The sequence below is a fragment of the Equus quagga genome, chromosome 14 (assembly GCF_021613505.1).
Source record: "Equus quagga isolate Etosha38 chromosome 14, UCLA_HA_Equagga_1.0, whole genome shotgun sequence".
Taxonomy (NCBI): Eukaryota; Metazoa; Chordata; class Mammalia; order Perissodactyla; family Equidae; genus Equus; species Equus quagga.
In genome coordinates this window covers 19,180,027-19,201,973 of record NC_060280.1, presented here as the reverse complement: position 1 = coordinate 19,201,973, position 21,947 = coordinate 19,180,027, and the positions used below count along the sequence as shown (strand labels likewise).

The 21,947-nt window shown below is 35.6% G+C and overlaps 1 protein-coding gene across 5 annotated transcripts in view; it reads right to left on the bottom strand.

The window, feature by feature from the left end:
• Positions 1-21,947, bottom strand: part of SBF2 (SET binding factor 2) — a 463,187-nt gene that overhangs the window by 173,426 nt on the left and 267,814 nt on the right. For all 5 annotated transcript variants that reach the window (XM_046684984.1, XM_046684986.1, XM_046684988.1 and 2 more), the window contains 5 exons: positions 21,557-21,670; positions 20,771-20,899; positions 14,276-14,374; positions 5,256-5,460; positions 215-324 (listed from right to left, as the gene is read on the bottom strand). In XM_046684984.1, coding sequence (XP_046540940.1) covers positions 215-324; positions 5,256-5,460; positions 14,276-14,374; positions 20,771-20,899; positions 21,557-21,670 — 657 coding nt within the window. The remainder of the gene's footprint in view (positions 1-214; positions 325-5,255; positions 5,461-14,275; positions 14,375-20,770; positions 20,900-21,556; positions 21,671-21,947) is intronic.

The following is a 21,947-nucleotide window of genomic DNA, read 5'->3' as shown; positions in this document are numbered from 1 at the left end:
AAATGACTACCAATATTTCTATGGTAGCCATATAATTAGGCTGGGCTAAAATTTTAAATCTTAGACACTGTTCATTTAAAATGATCAAAACAATGAAAGGATATTTTAGAAGGCAAAGGGATGGAATTAGAGGAAAAGTCAGTTAGCAAGCTAAGTATGTAAATCTGAAAGAGAAATGATGAATTCTTACTTGGGAAAGATGGCATTTTATTACCTTTTCAGTCTCCAGTGTTTTATTTTCAAATATAAATGAGATGCAGTTTCTAACAACTTCCAATCTCTGTGCACTGTTGAAAACTGTTGTCACCTTATCCATTATCGAAACTAGTAAAGGAATATAAAGAAAACACAAAAAAATTAAACTCCTTTGGCAATTACAAAAGCAAAAGGAATATTACTGTTTACGTGATTATCTATTTACATGACCAACACTTAGAGTTTACTTTTTCCTCTTCTTACCTGGCACTGAAGGTATTCCATTTTATTACTTTGATTACATTTTTTTTTTTTTAAAGATTTTATTTTTTCCTTTTTCTCCCCAAAGCCCCCCGGTGCATAGTTGTATATTCTTCGTTGTGAGTCCTTCTAGTTGTGGCATGTGGGACGCTGCCTCAGCCTGGTTTGATGAGCAGTGCCATGTCCGTGCCCAGGATTCGAACCAACGAAACACTGGGCCGCCTGCAGTGGAGTGCGCGAACTCAACCACTCCGCCACGAGGCCAACCCCTACTTTGATTACATTTTTGGTTTGAAGTGTCAGGCTAATCAATGGCTTGTTGAGGATAATTTCACAGGATAGATTTCAATGATACACTTAACTCTTACGCAAATTAATTCACATTGCACAGTAAAATTATATTAAGCAAAGGTAAACATCTCCTTTTAACTTTAATTGTAAACAAACTGATAAGAAATGTTTGAGGTACAGGATCATGACAAAAGTAGCTAATGCTCACATATAACAGAAGTATTAACAGAAAAAAGTATTGATATTTCTAAGATGTTACCAAAGAAAAACCACATATCACAAAAAGTTAGATTCTACAAATTTGAGTAGACGGGATTGAAGAAGCACTGTACAAAAGAGAAATGATCATAGCCCAAGAACTGCCGTACAAACTCAAGAGAGTCACTTTTTAGTCTTGTGAATTTAGTACTTGTCACCTTTACCATAAGGTTGAATAATTCTAGTCTATTACATAGACTAAAATTACTTAAAATAAGTTTAACTTATTAAAAGAATATTAGAGGATATAAATGTAAGTAGTATTTGTTAAACAAAAAGTATAATTTCACAAAGAACTATACCATTTATACAAATGAGGTAGTATCAACAATTTTTAAGCCAAAAAGATAGACTCCTTATATTTCATGGCTGTTCTTGGAATCTAAAGGCATAGTCCCTTCACATCCCCCCATACCTAATAAGAAAGACTATCATATCTACCTCATTAGCATTCCTTTCATTTCATCAATATGAAACCTTGTATCCTTCAAATAATTTTTCAAACTTTTTAAAACTTTGAAATAATTTTAAGCTCACAAAAAGTTGCAAAATTGTACAGAGAAGATCCATGCACTCACTATCCAGCTTCCCCCAGTAGTAACATCTTGTATAACTACTGTGTTTTAGCAAAATCAGGAAATCAACTGGTACAATATAATTAACTAGACAATAGATTTTACCAGTTTTATTCAAATCACTTTTAATCATGTAACATTAATGTTCTATATGACCAAAATGATTAAATAGATTATTCACATGACTTGTCTGTCTGAAATGCTCATTCATAATTGTGTGTTCTCGGGCTTCCCCCACATGTAAGTCAGCGGCATGGAGTGAAATAGAAATTGATCTATACCACAGTAGAAAACTTTACTTAGAGTCTCCAAACAATAATGCATACTCTATTAAGAGACCAACATCTTTAAGCTATGTTTATAAACTTTTAATTTTAAAATCTCTTTAGCAGTATTTTAAATTTTATTTAGAATGAGTCATTAAAAAACCCAGACTTTCTTATAATGAATCTGTTTACCATCTGGGAATTATTATTTTCTTTTGGAGACTAGGACTTAGTTTGCTCCCAGAAGAAAGTTCTTCACTTGGAGCTTTTGACACTTCAGGGACTGGCCAAATCCTCAGTTGTGGCATTCTAACACTAGTTTTTGAATGCGTGATAACAACTCTGGTCTATGGGCATTTGACTTCCCAGCGTCTCCCTTCTAAGCTTTTGGCTTTCAAATGCTAGTTCCAGCCGATCATCACTACTCTGGCTCCTCTGAGGAACAGGTGGAAACTAATAACCTCTCAAAATGTGAATGCCTCTTAAGGTGACAGAACAATTCTACACTCACATTAAACAGGTATCATGTAAAATAAAACATTCACACCTTTTAACTTTAGTACAAGGGAAATCCTAATTCTGATCAACCCAAATGAACCAGAAAATTGGACAGAGGCCCCTGCATTCATTCATTCATTTATTTGGTTTTACAGGAAGTGCATGCAGGGCCAAATACTTAGTCATATGGACCACTCTCATTGATTACAGCGAGACATTCCACATGCATCTAAAGAAAGAATTTCATGTGATTGAAAATGAAGAGAGTAAAGAGATTATACAAAGATAATATTGAGACAGTTAAGGCTAGAATTCAAGCAAATTAAATTTTAAACAAACTTCTAATCTGTTCATGTGAATATTTAAAGAAAGCATTCAACAAGCTAATGAATATTAAAATAACACGACCAACTCCTTCAAAAAGTAACTATTTGCCCTAACATATCTACCTTCTCTGTTGTCTTCTCTATGTGAAAGTACGAACAACTCCTAAGTAAAAGCTGTTAATTCTTAGGAAAATAATGGCAAATTAACATTACTAAATAAATAATATTAACAGTAACTATATAAGTAATATAACACAAATGTTAATAATACATAAATCATGAACATTACTATATAAATAATATAATTAATATATTGGTATCCATTAATAATAAAATTACACTCACTTTCAGGTATGATGGAACCGTTTGTAGCAAACTAAAACTCCTACCAGGAGCAATTATAAAAGTCAGATAAAATGGAAAACCTTCTATTTAAATATATCAGAGAGCTACATAAGCACAAGGATTAGAGGATCTAAAATTCCCAAGAAGGGAAAAGACTGGAGACACATCCATTTTTTCCCTAGGAGATTTGCCAACAGTGGGTGCAAAAACAAGAGGCTGAGAATCCAGACTTAATGCTGGCAGATGGCTGGCTGACCAGCAGAGCTTCTGGTGAAAGTTGAACTGACAAAAGTAGATGTGTGCTATAGTCCTAGGTAAACCTCTAAAAGAGCAGTTAGACAAATGTATAAAGAACAAGTTAACATAGATAAATTATGGAATAAGAAAAATAATTTATTAATCCAAAAGAAAGCAGGGAAAAACACAAAACAGGAGGATCAAACAGAAAAAGTATCTTTGGGTGGTGAACATGAAGTAGTCTACACAGAAATCGAAACATAATTATATACACTTGAAATTTATGTAATGTTATAAACCAATGTTACTGCAATAGAAAAAGTTTTTTTAAAAAGGAAACAAAAAAACCCAGTAAGTTATATTAAAGCCATTACCATATCAGTAATTATATTTATATAAACGAGCTAAATACAAGTAATATACTAAAATAGTCAGACAGGCTAAAAAAACCCATCACATGCTGCTTACAGGAGGCATACCTTAAATATAAGGACCCAAAAAGTTTAAAAATGAAAGGATAAAAAAAGATAAACCATACAAACACTAAACAAAGTAAAGCTTGTGTAGCTATATAAACATCAAAGTACACTTTAAGGCAAGAAGCATTACTGGAGACAAAGAAGGACATTTCATAATGATAAAGGGATCAATCACCAGGATGCTATAATATTTTAAAATATATTTGCATCCAATAAATCAACCTCAAAATATATAAAGAAAAACTAATAATGATGTACAACTGTTAATTTCACAAGGATGTTAACTTTCATAACCTTAATTAAAAAAAATATATATAAAGAAAAAAATAGATAGAACTAAAATGAGAAATAGGCAATTCTACCATTAACATGGGAGACTTTAATACATCTCCCTTAATAGCTGGAGAAAAAGAAGAGATAAAAATCAGTAATGAGAGGCAACTCCCAGAGTGGAAAATATATTTGCAAACCATTTATCTGATAAGGGACTTGTATACAGAATATATAGAGAACTCTTCCAACTCAATAACAAAAGGACAAGCAGTTCAATTTAAACATGGGCAAAGGATCGGAGTAGACATTTCTCCAGAGAAGACAGAAAAATGGCCGATAAGCACATGAAAAGATGCTCTACCTCATGAGTAGATGTGGAGAAGTCAGAACACACGTATGTTGCTGGTGGGAATGTAAAACGGTGTAGCTGCTTTAGAAAACAGTCCAGCAGTTCCTCAAAACATTCAACATTAAACATAGACTTACCATATGACCCAGCAATTCCACATTGAGAGAACTGAAAACACACGTCCACACAAAGACTTACATATGAATGTTCACAGCAGCATTATTAACAGAAGCCAAAAAGTAGAAACAACCCAAGTATCCATCAACTGATGAATGGATAACAAAATGTGACATACAGCTATACAATGGAATATGATTCAGCCATAAAAAGCAATGAAGTACTGAAACATGCTACATGGATGAACCTTGAAAATATTATGCTAAATGAGAGAAACCGATCACAAAAGATCACATATTGTATGATTCCATTTAGACAAAATGTCAAGAATAGGCAAATCTATAAAGACAGAAAGTAGATTACTGTTGAAAGCTGGGGAAGGCATGGTTTTGGGGGAAAATGCAGAGTGACTGCTAAAGGGTATGGGTATTTCTATTTGGGGTAATAAAAATCTTCTGAAATTAGTTAAAATGATTGCACAACTCTGTGAATATACTAAAAATCACTGAATTGTATACTTTAAATGGGTGACTTTTATGGCATGTAAATTATATCTCAAGATAGCTGTTTTTAAAAAAGAGAAGATTCTATAGTGGTAGCAGTTAGGTTAACGGTTACCCTTTGAGAGGTAGTGAATGGTTTCTGGGTGTTGCTAATGCTCTGATTCTGGTTACACGAGTTTGTTCACTGTGTGAAAATTCATCAGGTTGCGTAACTTTAGTTTTTGTGTCTTATATCTTGATAAAACGTTTACTTTTAAAACAAACAAACAGACAAATACATACCAACAGGTGGACCTGCTGGCACAACCCATTTCTTCTCCACTCTTAAAGCAGGGGGTGCATTCTGGTTCTTAGCAAGATTTTCCTGTATCAATTCCTGTACCCGGGTTTCATTAATCTTTGGGAAAGGAAGAATGTGAACTCGCAAGTGGGATCCTTCTGTTGGGCGTGGAACTTTCTGGAATGCCATATGAGGGTTTGGATTCTCCTGCAACATCAAACATGGGTAAAATTTTCAAAAGTTAAAATAACAATGGCAGATTGTCAGGGAGGGAGTGGGAGTTCAGAGGGACATGAAAAGAAATCAGACATGAGTGATCGTATATACATTCAGGCACATGCCATAAAATATAGACACCAGAATCTTCTACTTCTTACATGATCTATCAGCAGCATCTGACACAGGTGATCACTCCTCTTCCAGGAACACATTCTTCACTTGGTTTCTAGGTCTTCTTGTGACATCTTTATGTATTTTTCATCTCTCTAATCTCTTAACTCTGTGAATATTCCAGGGGTCAGACCTTGGCCTCTTTTCTACTTACACTTACTTCTTTGGTGATAACCTCCCATCTCGAATCTTTAAACCATAAAAACACCAATGATTCACAAATTTTTGACTCCAATTGAGCTTTCTTCTGAACTCCATACCCATATATTCAACTGCCTACATATAGTATTTCCATTTAGATTTAAAATAACATCTTAAACATAAGTCCAAAATAAAGCATTTAATCGTCACCTCCTCCAAATCTGCTTTCTACTGTCTTCCCCACTTCAATAAATGGCATATTTATTTTTCCATTCACTCAGGTGAAAAGCTTAGAGTTATATTAAAGCCTTTCTCTAACACTCAATTATCCATTCCTCTGCAAACATTTCGGACTTTGTCTTTAAAATATGTTCATAACCTGATCATTTTTCAACCATACCTTGGTTCAAGCCAACATCTTCTGTTACTACAGAACAACAGTCTCCTAACTGGTCTCCGTGCTTTCACCCTTGCTGCAGCCCTCACTCTATTCTTAACACTGCAGACAGAGTGATCTAGCTAAAAGTTTGTTAAATCATTACCTAACTACTCTATTCATTCAAACAGCTCTTCATCTCACTCAGAATAAAATCCAAAGTTCTTACAATAATTCACAAGGCCCCACAAGATCTGGCTTTTCTATATGACCATGTGCTACTACTGTTTCCTTCATTCATTCTGCTCCAACCACACAAGCCTTCTTGTTCCTGCCTCAAGCCCTTTGTATTTTACTGCTCCCTCTGCCTGTAATGTGCGCCCCCTCACCAATTTGTACAGCATCCTCTCTCCATTCTTGCATTTCTTTGCTCAAATGCCACCTTTCTTGGACACCCTATCTAAAATTATACCCCCCAACACACTCCCTATTCCCCTTATTATATATTCCTCTTTAGCACTTATCATCTCCTCACATACTATAATTTTTTTTTTACTTTATTGTCTATCTTTCTCTCACTAAAATGAAGTTCCACAAGAGCAGACATTACAGCCAATTAAAAAAATATTTTTTGTGCTCTGCTGTATACCTATCGCATCTAGAAACTGCCTGGCACATGGCAGGCACCCTGAACTACTTCCTATTGTATCCTAATAAGTGGTAAACAATGTTGAATATATATTAGGATTGCAGTAATTGAATTAAATGTGTCAGCTAATATTTTCATAGACCTTTAGGGTTGGCATGGACTTTTATCCAGTTACCTACTTAAGAAAGATTATATTTCAAATACCACAGGCAGAGTGGAATCCATCTTTATAACGTTCTCTAGGGAAGGCTGCTTTACAACCTTTCTTAGACCAATTCTAGCATTTACTATCTTTTGCAACCAGAAAAACCCTTTTCCCCCTGAACCTATGTTATTCACGTTATAGATTAAGCCCAATACTACCCTACACATTCTCTGGACAGTTAAAATGGCCAGCTGTCACCATCTATTAGAACTGCTTCCCACAATTCCTTTTTGGTTATTTGACCTAGATCTAGTTAAAGAAAAGTTTGGGCTATGGCAGATGATACAGGTAGTATATGCCAGCAATACAATGGAAATAATACTCCTTTAAGTGTCAAAAAACCTGGGCTCTAGTTTTTGCTCTACTCATTATGCGATGCTGGATAAACAACCTGGTCTAAGGATATACTTATGCTTCTCGTACAAAGTTCCTGAGAAGGTGGTATCAGATATGAAACTTGTTCTTGCCAAAGTAGCCCTCATACACGCTTTGTATTTTCCTCTTATATATCATTAACAAATGCAGGGAAAAATAAATAAGTAAATTCCTATGCCAAGTCTTCATGATCACCACGTTCTAAACTATATCTTGAAAAAACTGTTCTAAAATTATGCCTGGATTAACACCAACATCATTAGTCCGTAGTTTCTGAAACTGCCCTTTTCAAAAAGTAGTAGGTTTGCTCTTTACGCACAACATCTAAGATATCTTGTTTTTTAAAAAATTATAAATATCAATTTTATAAAACCCATTTAACAGATTTTTTTTCAGGCTAGGGAGGTAATTTATATGAATTTTGAGGTCTGAATCAGAATCATTTAAAGTACATTCTTCACTACATCTGTTTCTGTTTACACTTATTTTCTTTATAAGAAAAACTGAAACTTTAAATATATTTTCCATGATGCAAATATTTATTATGAGAAATTTTAAAACATGGAAAAATAAAAGTAGAAAAGAAATCTTCTTAGTGATGCCAGTATCTTTTCTAGCTATATTCTCTCTCTCTCACTACGTATTCTTGTATCCTGTTCCAAAAATGACTTAAGGTGGTTTAGAAAAAATAAGAATAAACATATTGCTTCTAGTCAAAATCTTAATGTGACAAGTTCATACTAAACTTTATAAGGAAGAATAAAGATCCAAAAACAGTCAAGGCAATTCTGAATTAGAGTAAGTGAAGTCAAACTTTCCATATATTAAAATGTACATAAACTCTTAACAGTTAATACACTATAGCAATTGGTACTAGTGAAGGGTTAAAAGGGCTAGTGGAATAGAGAGCCCAGAAACAGGACTGTGTGCAAAAACGTGATAAAGACAGGTGCACTACAATTCAGAGGGAAAGGCTGGAAAACTCAGTGAGAGAGGAGTACGACAAAGTATTCTTAGTTCATGGTCTCTGATGTCAGACCGCCTGGGTCAAATCCCGGCTTAGTCACTTACTAGTAGAGTGATCTGGCACAGTGTCAACTCACTTAGCACTTGTGTTTTAGTTTCTTCATCTGTAATGAGGATAATAATATAGTACCTACTTTATAAGGTTCTTGTGAGGACAGAATGAGTTATTAGAGGAAAGATTTTACAACACACACACACACACACACACACTTCCCCAGAATAAATCTGAAGGCTGTTCTCCAAAAGTCTAGGGTACATTCATTTTAAAAATATTTATTCACTGTATATTCTATGGCACATCACCAGGCCTCTAAAACTAAAACCATCTCTTTCTCCCAAGGTTCCCATCATATCACCAGGTAGTTATATTTTAACAACAACAACATTAATAATAATAGTACTTAATAAGGGTTTAAATAGAAGTTACTTAATAAAGAAAAGATATTGCTACTAGTCATCAATAGCGTTTTTCTTCTCATAAGCAATTTGAAATATTGTAAACCAAATCCACACATACAATTCAGAATAACAAGCATTTTTTAAAATCATTTTAAAACAAAGTTCAAAGCTGAGGCTATCCTGTAGTTGTATAGGTATTGTACATAAAAATTCAGACCGTGGGTTAAAGTTACTAAATTATAATATATTCAATTGCGTTTGGAAGATTCACACTTCAAAATCTAGCATTTGGATTTCTGGCTGCTGTGTCTGTACACTGCTGCCCTCTAACGGGCAGTGTAGTAAATATAAAGGATCACATTTACCACCTTAACATCCAACTTGGTTACATAATGACCTTTGAGAAGACAGCAGAAATGAGAGGAAGCTTAAGGCTCACTGACCTTTGCATATTCTTAGGAACACCTCTTACTTGTAACTCTGAATGCATTTGAACCAGTCCCTTGAAGACTACTGAGCTCATTAAAAACCACAGTCCAATTTTGTTTTTTTCAGTTTTCCAATTGAACAAAGAAGTAGCCAAATTTTGACCTTTGATTGCAGAGAAATGCAAATATAAAGTAATAACCAAAGATTTAGACAACTAAACACTTATGGTAAACATGGCAACAATCTTGTCGAAGGCAACCAAGATGACTGCCAAGAAAGCTGGCAAACGCACTATCATTTAGATGGAATTTTGAAGTTGGGTAATGATTTTCAAGAAATGGGCTCTGTAATCCTGCTTTAAGAGTATACTACAGTAATGGGAGGTACAATGATTTTTCTCAGACTTGAAAAAAGAACACACACCATCTGGTCTGGAAATAGGGATTTTTCTCTTTTTTTGGCAACCTAAATGAGACTATGCCTAGGGCTTACAGAAAACAAGGCTGAGAAAGCACTTCAAACAAAAGCAAAGCAAAACAAAACAAAAACCTCAAATTCTACTGGAAAACCAAAGTAGGCAATAGCCACATTGGGAAAAAAATTTCCTTCCTACACATTGGTCTCAGCAGTGAATGACAAATCAATATGACCTTGTTAGAGGTTACCAAGTTTTCCATATTAATTTAGGTATTTAATAATTATTACAGTGCATAAATTATACCTAGAGCTGTGTGGGACAGCAAGTTACACCAATGCTTTCAGATACAGCCAAAACCAATACTAGCACTGGACTAAGCTGTTTAACGCTGAAAAAATGTAACTGGACTTTATTTAGAGTTGACTGGCTGTGAACACAACACTGATGGAATGAAACCTTCAATTTTCCATCCTCACAGGCCTTTCAATGATCATTCAACTGAATTGATGTTTCATCCCTAATACAAATAAATTTGGTGTATGACTTTAACATCTAATGTGCTGGCTGCCCTAATCCAGAGTTTCTCAACCCTGGCACCATTGACATTTGGGGCTAGATAATTCTTTGTATGGTGGGGGCGGGAAGTGGGTGTCTCATATATTGTAAGATGTTTAGAAGCATCTCTGGCCTTTACCTACTAGATACTAGCACACCCTCTCCAGTTGTGACAACCAAAAGTGTCTCCAGACATTGCCAAATTTGGAGGCGGGGAGGAGGGTTTGCCCTGTTGAGAACCACTGCTGTAATTCACGATTCTAGATGGAGGCTTCAGTCTAAGAAAAGCACTCTTTCCACAACTACCAACGGAGCATATAGTGACTAGCTAAGAGATCTATTTTTAAAATCTATTTGTTTCAATGCTAGGCGATGGAATACCCACAAGGCACATACAGAAACCCCATATTACTTAATAAGAAAGTCCAAGTCTTCTCATTTTTCCTTTAACTTTTAAGAAAACTGTCAGACAAATTACACAGTCTAGCAAATATTTATATACTATTGCAGATGCAAAACAAATTAGAAAAACTTTACTACGTAAAACAGTAAAACACATGTCCAACTGATTTCTTGATGCCTTGGAATGGAGGCTTTATTAAGTTCTTGTCTTGGCCTATCCTAATGTTCTCATTCCGTGTGCAGTTAGTTGTATTTTTAAAAGTGTACATCAAGAATCACAGGGATAGAGTAGGTAAGTAGCTAAACGTGAGCTCATGCAGACATCGAAGATTCTGAAAGCCAAAGTGGGCAGATACAGTATTATCGACTGGACATGGAAAGAAAAGCTATACAGACGTTTAGCCAATAATCTTCATGGTATAAACTTTACCAACTTGTTAACGCTTACGCAATTTGTCTCTAAAGAATTTATTCCTTTCCTTCTGCCTTCCTATTCCCCTTGTCCACCACAGTCACCAAATACTTCTCTTAATTATTTAGGACGCTCCAGAAAGTTAAAAGAGCTGCTAAACCTAGTTACAATTCATCCTACTCACATCTATTCACATTCCTACAATTCATACCTACTTACTAAAAAATAATATAAAGGAATTGTGAGAAGAAATGGAAAAATTAAGGTTCTTTACTGAGGTACTTCAAAGGGAAGTGAAGGAGAGAGGCTAGATACACATACCAGACTTCAGTGCAATAAAGTATTTACAAACATCTGAATGGAATCACTAGGTCTCAATTCTAACCTAATAATAAGGAAACAGTCAAATTATACCATTGGTTCTTCCTTACCAAAAGGGAATTTTAGAAATGTGATAAAAAACAGAACTGACTAGTTAAAAATAGAACCATCTGAATTATTTTCCTTGCATTGAGACCATCCTTCCGCCCTCCCCTCAACTTCCTGCATGAACCAAGAAAGTAACTTTACCATCGTGCTCTGCTTTATAACTTTGTAAAGTATTTACTTCAGGAATGTTGGGACTATGACGTACTTTAGAATCTTAGAACTAGAAAGAATCTCAGAAAGTCTGATGACACTCCATTTGGATATTCTCAAATCCTCACTCATCATGTAGTACATCCTTCTCTCAAGGATATTAGGGGAATCACGCACCTAGAAAATGCCTGGCACTAGTAGGTGTCTAATAAATAGATACCAAATCAATGCAGTTGATTAAATTAAATGGAACAGAATTAGATTGTGGGGGAAAATGTCCAATAAGGGCTCAAGAAATGCAGATCACATGTGAAGGGCAATTTCCATCTCTTCCTAGTAATACAATCCCTCATGATGTTCACTTTAGAAGTGTCGTTTATAAAGGATTGGAGTTGTTTGTGTTGTACACTAACCTTTAAGAATGTATAATTACTAGATACTTATATTATTGCAATTTTCAGTTTTGTGTTGGCTTAGTGTAAGCTATGTATCATAAAATTTAAGTTCTAGGATGGCAAGAAAGGAATTTATTTCATTTTGGCATCAAAGTGGTTTGGCCCACTTCCTTACATACGTTGTGTACTCAGTCATGTCATAGAGACAAACCTGTGTCAGAACCGCAGCTCTGCTCACCTCTGGCTATAAAATTTTGCATTTCTGGAATAGTTTTGTAAAGACCTAAGAAATAAACGTTCAGTTATTAAAGGGATCAGTCCCAGAGTCTCAAACACTGACTCCCATTTGATGTTTTGCTATTCTTTGAAATCCATCAATAAATCATTCCTAGTGGGCAAGGGAAAAAACCCTTCTAATCTTCAGTTTCCTCACATACCAACACCTGCCCTATCTATCTCACGGGTCATTTCTAAGATCAAATGAGAAAGTATGTTAAACTGCTTTATAAAGAACAAAGTATAAAGTCAGTCACTGGAAATACCACTATTTTTCCAATTGGAGATGAGTCAGCCTAATGGAGTGAAAGAACATAGGCTTAGGAAATGGATACATGGAAATTCCTGAATTTAACATTTGGACTCAATCACTTAATAGCCATATGATCCTGAGCCAATTATCTCCACTAAAATGGGTACAATGACATCTATCTTACATTATTGTTATGAGGATGAGAGATGATATATGTAAAGTACTTAATCTCATGCCTGGCACATTGTGCTAAATACTCAATATTTATTATTATTACAAAAAGTCAATAGAAATTTCTCATGTGATCACACTATACATTAGTTCTGCACAGCCCATAAATGGCAAAGACCAGTACAGAACACAAGTTTTCCTTCTGACAGAATTCTTTTTTAAGTTTCAGCATACTAATCAAGAAATAGATTTATTATATTGGAGACAGTATTACGTGGAGTTTAGGATATCAGTCCAAGGGACAAATTTTAAAATAACTTCAGAAATGGGGCCAGCCCCATGGCCCAGCAGTTAATTTCAGTGTGCTCCACGTCAGCGGCCTGGGATTGGTTCCTGGGCAAGGACCTACACAACTTGTTGGCAGCCATGCTGTGGTGGCAACTCACATACAAAATAGAGGAAGACTGGCACAGATGTTAGCTCAGGGTGAATCTTCCTCAAGCAAAAAGAGGAGGATTGGCAGCAGATGTCAGTTCAGAGGGTATCTTCCTCAGCAAAAAAAAAAAAAAACCCCAAACAAAAAAAACTTCCGAAATAAAATTCATAAATAACTGAATAATATGAAACAGAGAAACACATTTCAGTATTCCTGCTTTTATTCAGATTTCTCAGATTTTGAATGGATGCAACAAAGCATTGACTAATGTCCTACAAGGTCCATCTATTCAAATAATTAAGTTAAATAATACCAGGATACCAACCCCAAATCCTTCTGAACCATATTTCCTTAAAAATACATCTTCCTTCAAATTTCCCCTGGGAGATCATACTTCCCACTTACTTTCCTTTTCTTGGTAAAAGGATTCAACTCTGAAAAGCTTCACAAGCAAGAGGCATAACTAGTAATCATCAGCCAAAATCCATTTTGTCTACTGTACATAATGTCCTGTCATCTTAGGTACTTGTCTTTCCTGGCATCCATATGATTATTTCACACTTTGGTACATCCCAATCTTTTAAATTTACTGCATTTCTTCTATACAGGGAATATTTTCACCCTTCAGTTTCTGTGGTCACTCGACAATTTGCTGGCTTTCTTTCTTTCTTTCAGCTTTTCACTCCCTATCTGTTCAAAACAATTCAACTCAACTGATTTTCCTGATCCAGTTGACAATCACCACACCAAGCTAAAGCAGAGTACGTTGGTCAGTTCTGTCTGAGGTAGTTCTGGTCTCCAATGAGTCTAATCTTTAAGTCTTAAAAATGCTCAATATGCTTTTAAGAAGGCAGAGACCTGAGTGAAAATCAAAATGAGGGTGAATGACAAACTGGAAAATTGTGACTAAAATGTTTTCAAAATAAAGTGATTGACAGGAAAATCACTTTGAAAAATGAGGTCTATTTTGATACACAGTACCAACAGCAGTATCTTGTAACTTATAGTTCCAAAGGTTTCTAAGTCACAGAAAAAAGATTATTGCTAGAAAGATAAAGCTTTTCAGTTTTTCAAACAAAATACTTTATTAATACCTTTAAAATTAATGACTATCTAAATAAATATACTTACTTACATTTTTGAACAGTTGCTCAGCAAGTTCTCTGACATGCTTTATCATCTTCAACGGGTTATTTTCTTCAACTTTAATCCGCTCTACTTCAAAAGCTACCAACTTGGAAAAAGAATGAAATAGCAAAACATCACCTCCAAAATATGCTGAATTAGAAAAGTGTGTGATAGTTTCATATGATTTTCAAACCAAAAAGCACCCAAAACATATACTATTATTAAAAAATATTTTAGATTTTTACTGGGTTTTACCTCTATTCTAGAGTTACAGTGTCAATCAAGTCCTTAAATGGTCTGGTGGTCTCTCCCTGATGATTTAGGGCCCTACTTCTTCTTGAGAAAAGTCATGTCTGGAACTCAGGGAGACCCTCTCATTCTCTAAGCCTCAATCAGAGAATTCTCTCACTCAGAGAATTTTAGAAGGTCAGAAAGTCTCCAAACGTTTCCCTGACTCATAAAACATGAACCAAATGTATGAGTCAGCTCACTCAGACTCTAGTCCTAGCTCTACTGACAGTGTGATTTGGAATAAGTCACTTAAACTCCTGAGCTGCTTTTTCTTCATCTCTAAAATAAGATGGAAGAATAAGATGACCTTTAGGTTTCTTCTGGCTCTCAAACTATATAAATTCTAGTCCATTACCCTACTAACTTAGCTTACCGGGAGAACTGTGTGAGTGTGTATACTGGGAGTGGAGAAGAGAATAGTGACAGGAAAAAACTGCAAGTGGGGAGGAGGGGTAAATAGATGGATGACTTTTTTCTGAAAAGGGGTATAATATAGGATTTTCCCTTCTAAAAACTAATAGAGTCACTGGAGCAGACAGACATATAAAACTGACGTCACCTATTGTAGGCCAGGATTCAGAAAGATTATCAAACAAAGGCAAACATTTCTTTCCTTCTAACAGGCCTATTTGATAGGAGTGTGGGGACAAGACAACACACACTGCAAGCTTTCAAAGCTCCATAAGTCTTCCATGTGGTAGGCTGCCCTAGGCTAAATGAAAACAAGAATCTCTTTCCCAGAAGCAAACGCTAGTTTTCTATAAAAGCACATTCTCATACAAACCAATTAAATGGCCAAAAAGGGTAGAAGGAGAAATTACTTAGATCTGGTGCCTCATTTCCTTTTAGGCCCTTGACTGAAGTATGCACATGAATAATTGGCCTTCAAGTAACATCAATAAGACACCAAAAATCATCATTGTAGGCAGAACATAGAACTGGATGAACACTAAGGGGAGACCCATAGGGGTCTTGGACACAGTCCTTGCCTTATCCTTGTTTCCAATACGGAGGATATATACATATATCTTATGTTTACAAATGTACACAAGTAAAAGATAACTTGTCATTTAAAGTTAGAGACATAAAATAAAGCTTAACGCATACTAGTGGCTACGTAAGCTAAATGACAATGAATTCAAAATAGGTATCATGAAAAAACTCAACGAAGTAAAAGAGAATGTAGAGAAACAATTCAGAGTTTAGGAGCTACTTCACAAAAGAGATTGAAACCATAAGGAAGAATCAATCAGAAATATTACAGACGAAAGACACAGTGGAAGAGACAAAACAAAATACTGATTCCCTGAATGCTTGAGTGGACATCATAGAGGAGCATATCAGCATAATCAAAGACAGACATGTTGAAATGCTCCAGACAGATGAGGAGAGGGAACTAAGACTAAAAAGAAATGAAGAAAGTGTCCGAGAAATATCTGATTCAATGAGGAAATGCAACATAATAATTATAGGTATTCAAGAAGGTGAAGAGAAGGATAATGGAGCAGAAAGCGTGTTCAAAGAAATAATAGCAGAGAACTTCCGAAATTGAGGGAAATATGTGTGGAAGAAGCTTCCAGAACTCCTAGATTCGCCAATGTAAAAAGACCTACAGGGGCTGGCCCAGTGGCAGAGTGGTTAAGTTCACGTGCTCCACTGTGGCGGCCCAGGGTTTTGCCAGTTCGAATCCTGGGCACGAACATGGCACCACTCATCAAGCCATACTGAGGTGGCATCCCACAGGCCACAACTAGAAGGACCCACAACTAAAAATACACAACTATATACCGGGGGTTGGGGAAGAAAAAGGAAAAAATAAAATATTAAAAAAAAAAAGACCTACAGCAAGGCATATAGTAGTAAACTAGCAAAAATGAATGACAAAGAAAGAATACTCAGGGCATCAAGGCAGAAGAAAATAACCTACAAAGGAACCCCTATCAGGCTTTCAGCAGATTTCTCTGCAGAAACCTTACAAGCTAGGAGAGAATAGAACGACATATTCAAAACTTTAAAAGACAAGAATCTTCGGCCAAGAATATTCTATCCAGCAAAAATATCCTTCAGATATAGAGGAGAAATTAAATCTCTCCCAGACAAACAAAAGCTAAGGGACTTTGTAGCCACAAGACCCCCGCTACAAGAAATCACAATACTTATATCACACAAAGTAGACTTCAAGATATGGCAGGTAAAGAGAGTCAAAGAGTGGCAGTATATAATGATCAAAGGGAGACTCCATCAAGAAGAAATAACACCTATAAATATCTATGTGCCAACACAGGAGCACCAAAGTTCATAAAGCAACTATTAACAAACTTAAAAGAAGATATTAAAAATAACACAGTAATAGTAGGGGACCTCAACATCCGACTCACATCAATGGATAGATCATCCAGACAGAAAATCAACAAGGAAACATTGGAACTGAATGAAAAGCTAAACCAGTGGGACTTAACAGACACATATAGAACACTCCATCCAAAAACAGCAGAATACACATTCTTCTCAAGTGCGCATGGAACATTCTCAAGGACAGACCATATGTTGGGAAACAAGGCAAGCCTCTATAAATTAAAAAAATTGAAATAACAAGCATCTTCTCTGATCATAATGCTATAAAGCTAGAAATTAATTACAAGAAAAAAGCTGAGAAAGGGACAAAGATGTGGAGACTAAACAACATGCTATTGAACAACCAATGGATCACTGAAGAAATTAAAGGAAAAATCAAAAAATACCTGGAGACAAATGAAAATGATGACATACCATATCAACTCATATGGGATGTGGCAAAAGCTATATTAAGAGGGAAACTCATCACAATTCAGGCACAGGTTAACAAACAAGAAAAACTCCCAACTCAATTAGAAAAAGTGGAACAAACAAAGCCCAAAGTGAGCAGAACGAGAGAAATAATAAAAACCAGGGCAGAAATAAATGCTATTGAAACAAAAAAGGCAGTAGAAAGGATCAATGAAACAAAGAGCTGGTTCTTTGGAGAAGATAAATAAAATTGACAAACCCCTAGGCAGACTTACAAAGAAAAAAAGAGAGAAAGCTCAGATAAACAAAATCAGAAATGAAAGAGGAGAAATAACAACAGACTCCACAGAAATACAACAGATTATAACAGAATACTACGAAAAACTATATGTCAACAAAATGGATAACCTAGAGGAAATGTGTAAATTCTTAGACTCTTACAACCTCCCAAAGCTGAATCAAGAAGAAACAGACAATCTGAATATACCAATCACAAGGAAAGAGATTGAAACAGCAATCAAAAGCATCCCAAAATGCTAAAGATCCCAAAGAATTAAAACCCAGGACCAGAAACCTTTCCCAGGGAATTTTATCAAACTTTCAGAGAGGGTTTAATATCTATCCTTCTCAAGCTAGTCCAAAAAATTAGGGAAGTTAGAACCCTTCCTAACACATTCTATGAGGCCAACATCACTCTGATACCAAAGCCTGACAAGGACAGCACAGAAAAGGAGAACTACGCACCAATATGGCTGATGAACATAGATGCAAAAATCCTCAACAAAATTTTGGCAACCCTAATTCAGCAATACATCAAAAGGATCATACATCACAATCAAGTGGGATTTATACCAGGGACACAGGGATGGTTCAACATCCCCAAGTCAATCAATGTGATGCACCACATCAGCAAATTGAGTAATAAAAAGTACACGATCATCTCAAGAGATGCAGAGAAAGCATTTGACAAGATCCAACAGCCATTTATGATAAAAACTATTCACAGAGTTGGGATAGAAGGGAACTACCTCAACATAATAAAGGCCATACGTGACAAACCGACAGCCAACATCATACTCAATGGGCAAAAACTGAACGCCATCCCCTTGAGAACAGGAATAAGAAAAGGATGCCAGCTATTACCACTCTTATTCAACATAGTACTGGAGGTTTTGGCCAGAGGAATTAGGCAAGAGAAAGGAATAAAAGGAATTCAAACAGGGAGTGTTTACACACAACATGATCTTACATATAGAAAACCCAAAAAAAATCCATCGGAAAATTAATAGAAATAATTAACAACTACAGTGAAGGTGCAGGGTACAGAATCAGCTTACAAAAATCAGTTGCTTTTCTGTACTCCAATAACAAAGCTACAGAAAGAGAACTCAAGAATATAATTCTATTCGCAATTGCAACTAAAAGGATAAAGTACCTAGGAATAAATTTAACCAAGGAGGTGAAGGACTTATACAATGAAAACTGTAAGACATTACTGAAAGAAATTGATAACGACATAAACAGATGGAAAGAAATTCCTTGCTCATGGATTGGAAGAATAACATAGTTAAAATGTCCATACTACTCAAAGCAATCTACAGATTCAATGCAATCCCAACCAGAATCCCAATGACATTCTTCATGGAATAGAGCAAAGAATCCTAAAATTCCTATGGGGCAACCAAAGACCCCGAATTGCTAAGGCAATCCTGAGAAAGAAGAACAAAGCTGAAGGTATCACAATCCCTGACTTCAAAATGTACTACAAAGCCATAGTGATCAAAACGGCGTGGTACTGGTACAAAAACAGGCACACAGATCAATGGAACAGAACTGAAAGCCCAGAGATAAAACCACACATTTACAGACAGCTAATCTTCAACAAAGGTGCCAAGAACATACACTGGAGAAAAGACAGTCTCTTCAACAAATGGCGTTGGGAAAACTGGACTGCCACATGCAAAACAATGAAGGTAGACCACTATCTCAAGCCATATACAAAAATAAACTCAAAATGGATCAAACACTTGAAGATATGTCCTGAAACTATAAAACTCCTGGAAGACAATATAGGGAGCACACTCTTTGACATCAAACTAAAAAGGATCTTTTCAAACACCATATCCTCTCAGACAAGGGAAACAAAAGAAAAAATAAACAACTGGGAATTCATCAGACTAAAGAGCTTCTGCAAGGCAAAAGAAACTAGAATCAAAACAAACAGACAACCCACCAATTGGGAGAAAATATTTGCAAATTATATATCTGACAAGGGGTTAATCTCCATAACATGTAAGGAACTCACACAACTGAATAATAAAAAAACAAAAAACCCGATCAAAAAATGGGCAGAGGAGAAGAACAGATATTTTTCCAAAGAAGATATACTGATGGCCAATAAACACATGAAAAAATGTTCAACATCACTAATCATCAGGGAAATGCAAATCAAAGCTACACTAAGATACCACCTTATGCCTGTTAAAATGGCTATAATCACTAAGACTAAAAATAACAAATGTTGGAGAGGGTGTGGAGAGAAGGGAACCCTCATACACTGCTGGTGGGAATGCAAACTGGTGCGGCCACTATGGAAAACAGTATGGAGATTCCTCAAAAAACTAAAAAAAGAAATACCATATGACCCAGCTATCTCACTATCTACCCAAACAAATTGAAGTAAACAATCCAAAGTGACATATGCACCCCTACGTTCATTGCAGCAGTATTTACAATAGCCAAGACATGCAAGCAATCCAAGTGCCCATAGACTGGTGACTGGATAAAGATGTGGCATATATATACATATATATATATATATATATACACACACAATGAAATACTACTCAGCCAGAAAAAAGGACAAATTCACCCCATTTGCAATAACATGGAAGGACCTAGAGGGAATTATGCTAAGTGAAATAAGCCAGTCTGAGAAAGACAAACACCAGATGATTTCACCCATATGTGGAATATAAACAGGTACACGGACAAATAAAACAGTTCAGTGGTTACCAGGGGAAGGGGGGTGGCAGGTGGGCACAGGGGGTGAAGGGGACCACTTATGTGGTGACAGTCAAGAAATAATGTACAGCTGAAATCTCACATTGATGTAAACTATTATGAACTCAATAAAAAAAAAGTTCTATTTATACAATCACTGTAAATTTTTCAATAAGGTTTTAATCAACTATTTAAAATTCAGTTGTTCATGATTTTTATGTACTTCTGAGACATCCTATACTTATATTTTTTCTAATTTTTCTAATCCACATTTTAAATACAAACATCTGATAAGCATAATAGTTTAATACTTGGATTATTTGATATTTAATTTATAACAGACTTATGATTTGGATTAAATGTTTAAAATACTACTTCTCTACTTTCAACCAGTAGTCTAATTTTTATGTAAATAATACATTACATTTGATAAGAACTATACCTCATCAAAGAGATCACAGGATCTATAGGGAGGACCTCTTTCTGAAACAAAACCTGCAAATGCCATTCCATTGAGAACTTTAATGAGGAAATCATTCTCAACCAAACCACGCTGCCCCAAGAAAGCTGTCTGTAAAGAAAGAAAATGTGAAATGAATAAATTATCACTTAGTAATGGATGAATGCTCAAAACAAAAATACAACAGAAAGATCAATGCCTGAATAAATGTATTCATGCATAAATGTCTTTTATAAAATCGGTTTCTCTCAAAAAAGGTTTTAGTGTGTGTGCCTGTGAGGAAGACTGTCCCTGAGCTAACATCTGTGCCAGTCTTCCTCCATCTTGTATGTGGACACTGCCACAGCACAGCTTGATGAGTAGTGTGTAGTCCATGCCCAAGATCCGAACCTGCGAAGCCCAGGCCGCCAGAGTGGAGTACGCAAATTTAACCACTAAACCACCGGGCCAGCTCCAAAAAATGGTTTTTGATAAATACTACACGTATTGGAAAGAATAAAAATGAATCTGTCTATAAATCAGGAAGAGGAGAAATTAATACTTAATTTTAAAAGAAAAACCAATTTAAAGTTAGTATACTCTAAAGAAAAACATGTCAGTTCCATAGTATTATTAAAAACTATCATCTAACCACACAAAGCTGAGATTTTAAATAACCACATTTGATAAATTAAGGTCAAAATATATGGCTAGAAAACAGACAACCAAGTTGCTTTCCTAGATTAGAGTCTGCATTTTGGACAGATACAATATGGTGCTGCATCTTACCTTGTGAAAATGTATTACTGGTTCTGCATGAATTCTTATAAGTTGCAGGCATGATCTATACCCTTGGAAAAGTTGTGCAAATAATCTAAGAAAAACTGCACGCACTTCTTTATCCTGAAAATATAAGAAGAAACGTGGCAAATGAATTTCTTAAAAAATAAATGAAATATCATGAAGTCAAACAGTTGGAAACAACCTGAGAGATTATTTAATAAATCTGCCTTTACTTCCTGCACATAACCCTCACAGGTGGCAGCCCTGGGTGGGGAGGGACATCTTGTCTACCCCATTGTTGGACAGCATAGGCTGTTAAATAGTTTTTTTCATATTGAACCAAATAAAACTTACCTCTAGTACATCCAATTTTCCTCTCAGGAAAAATATAAGTCAC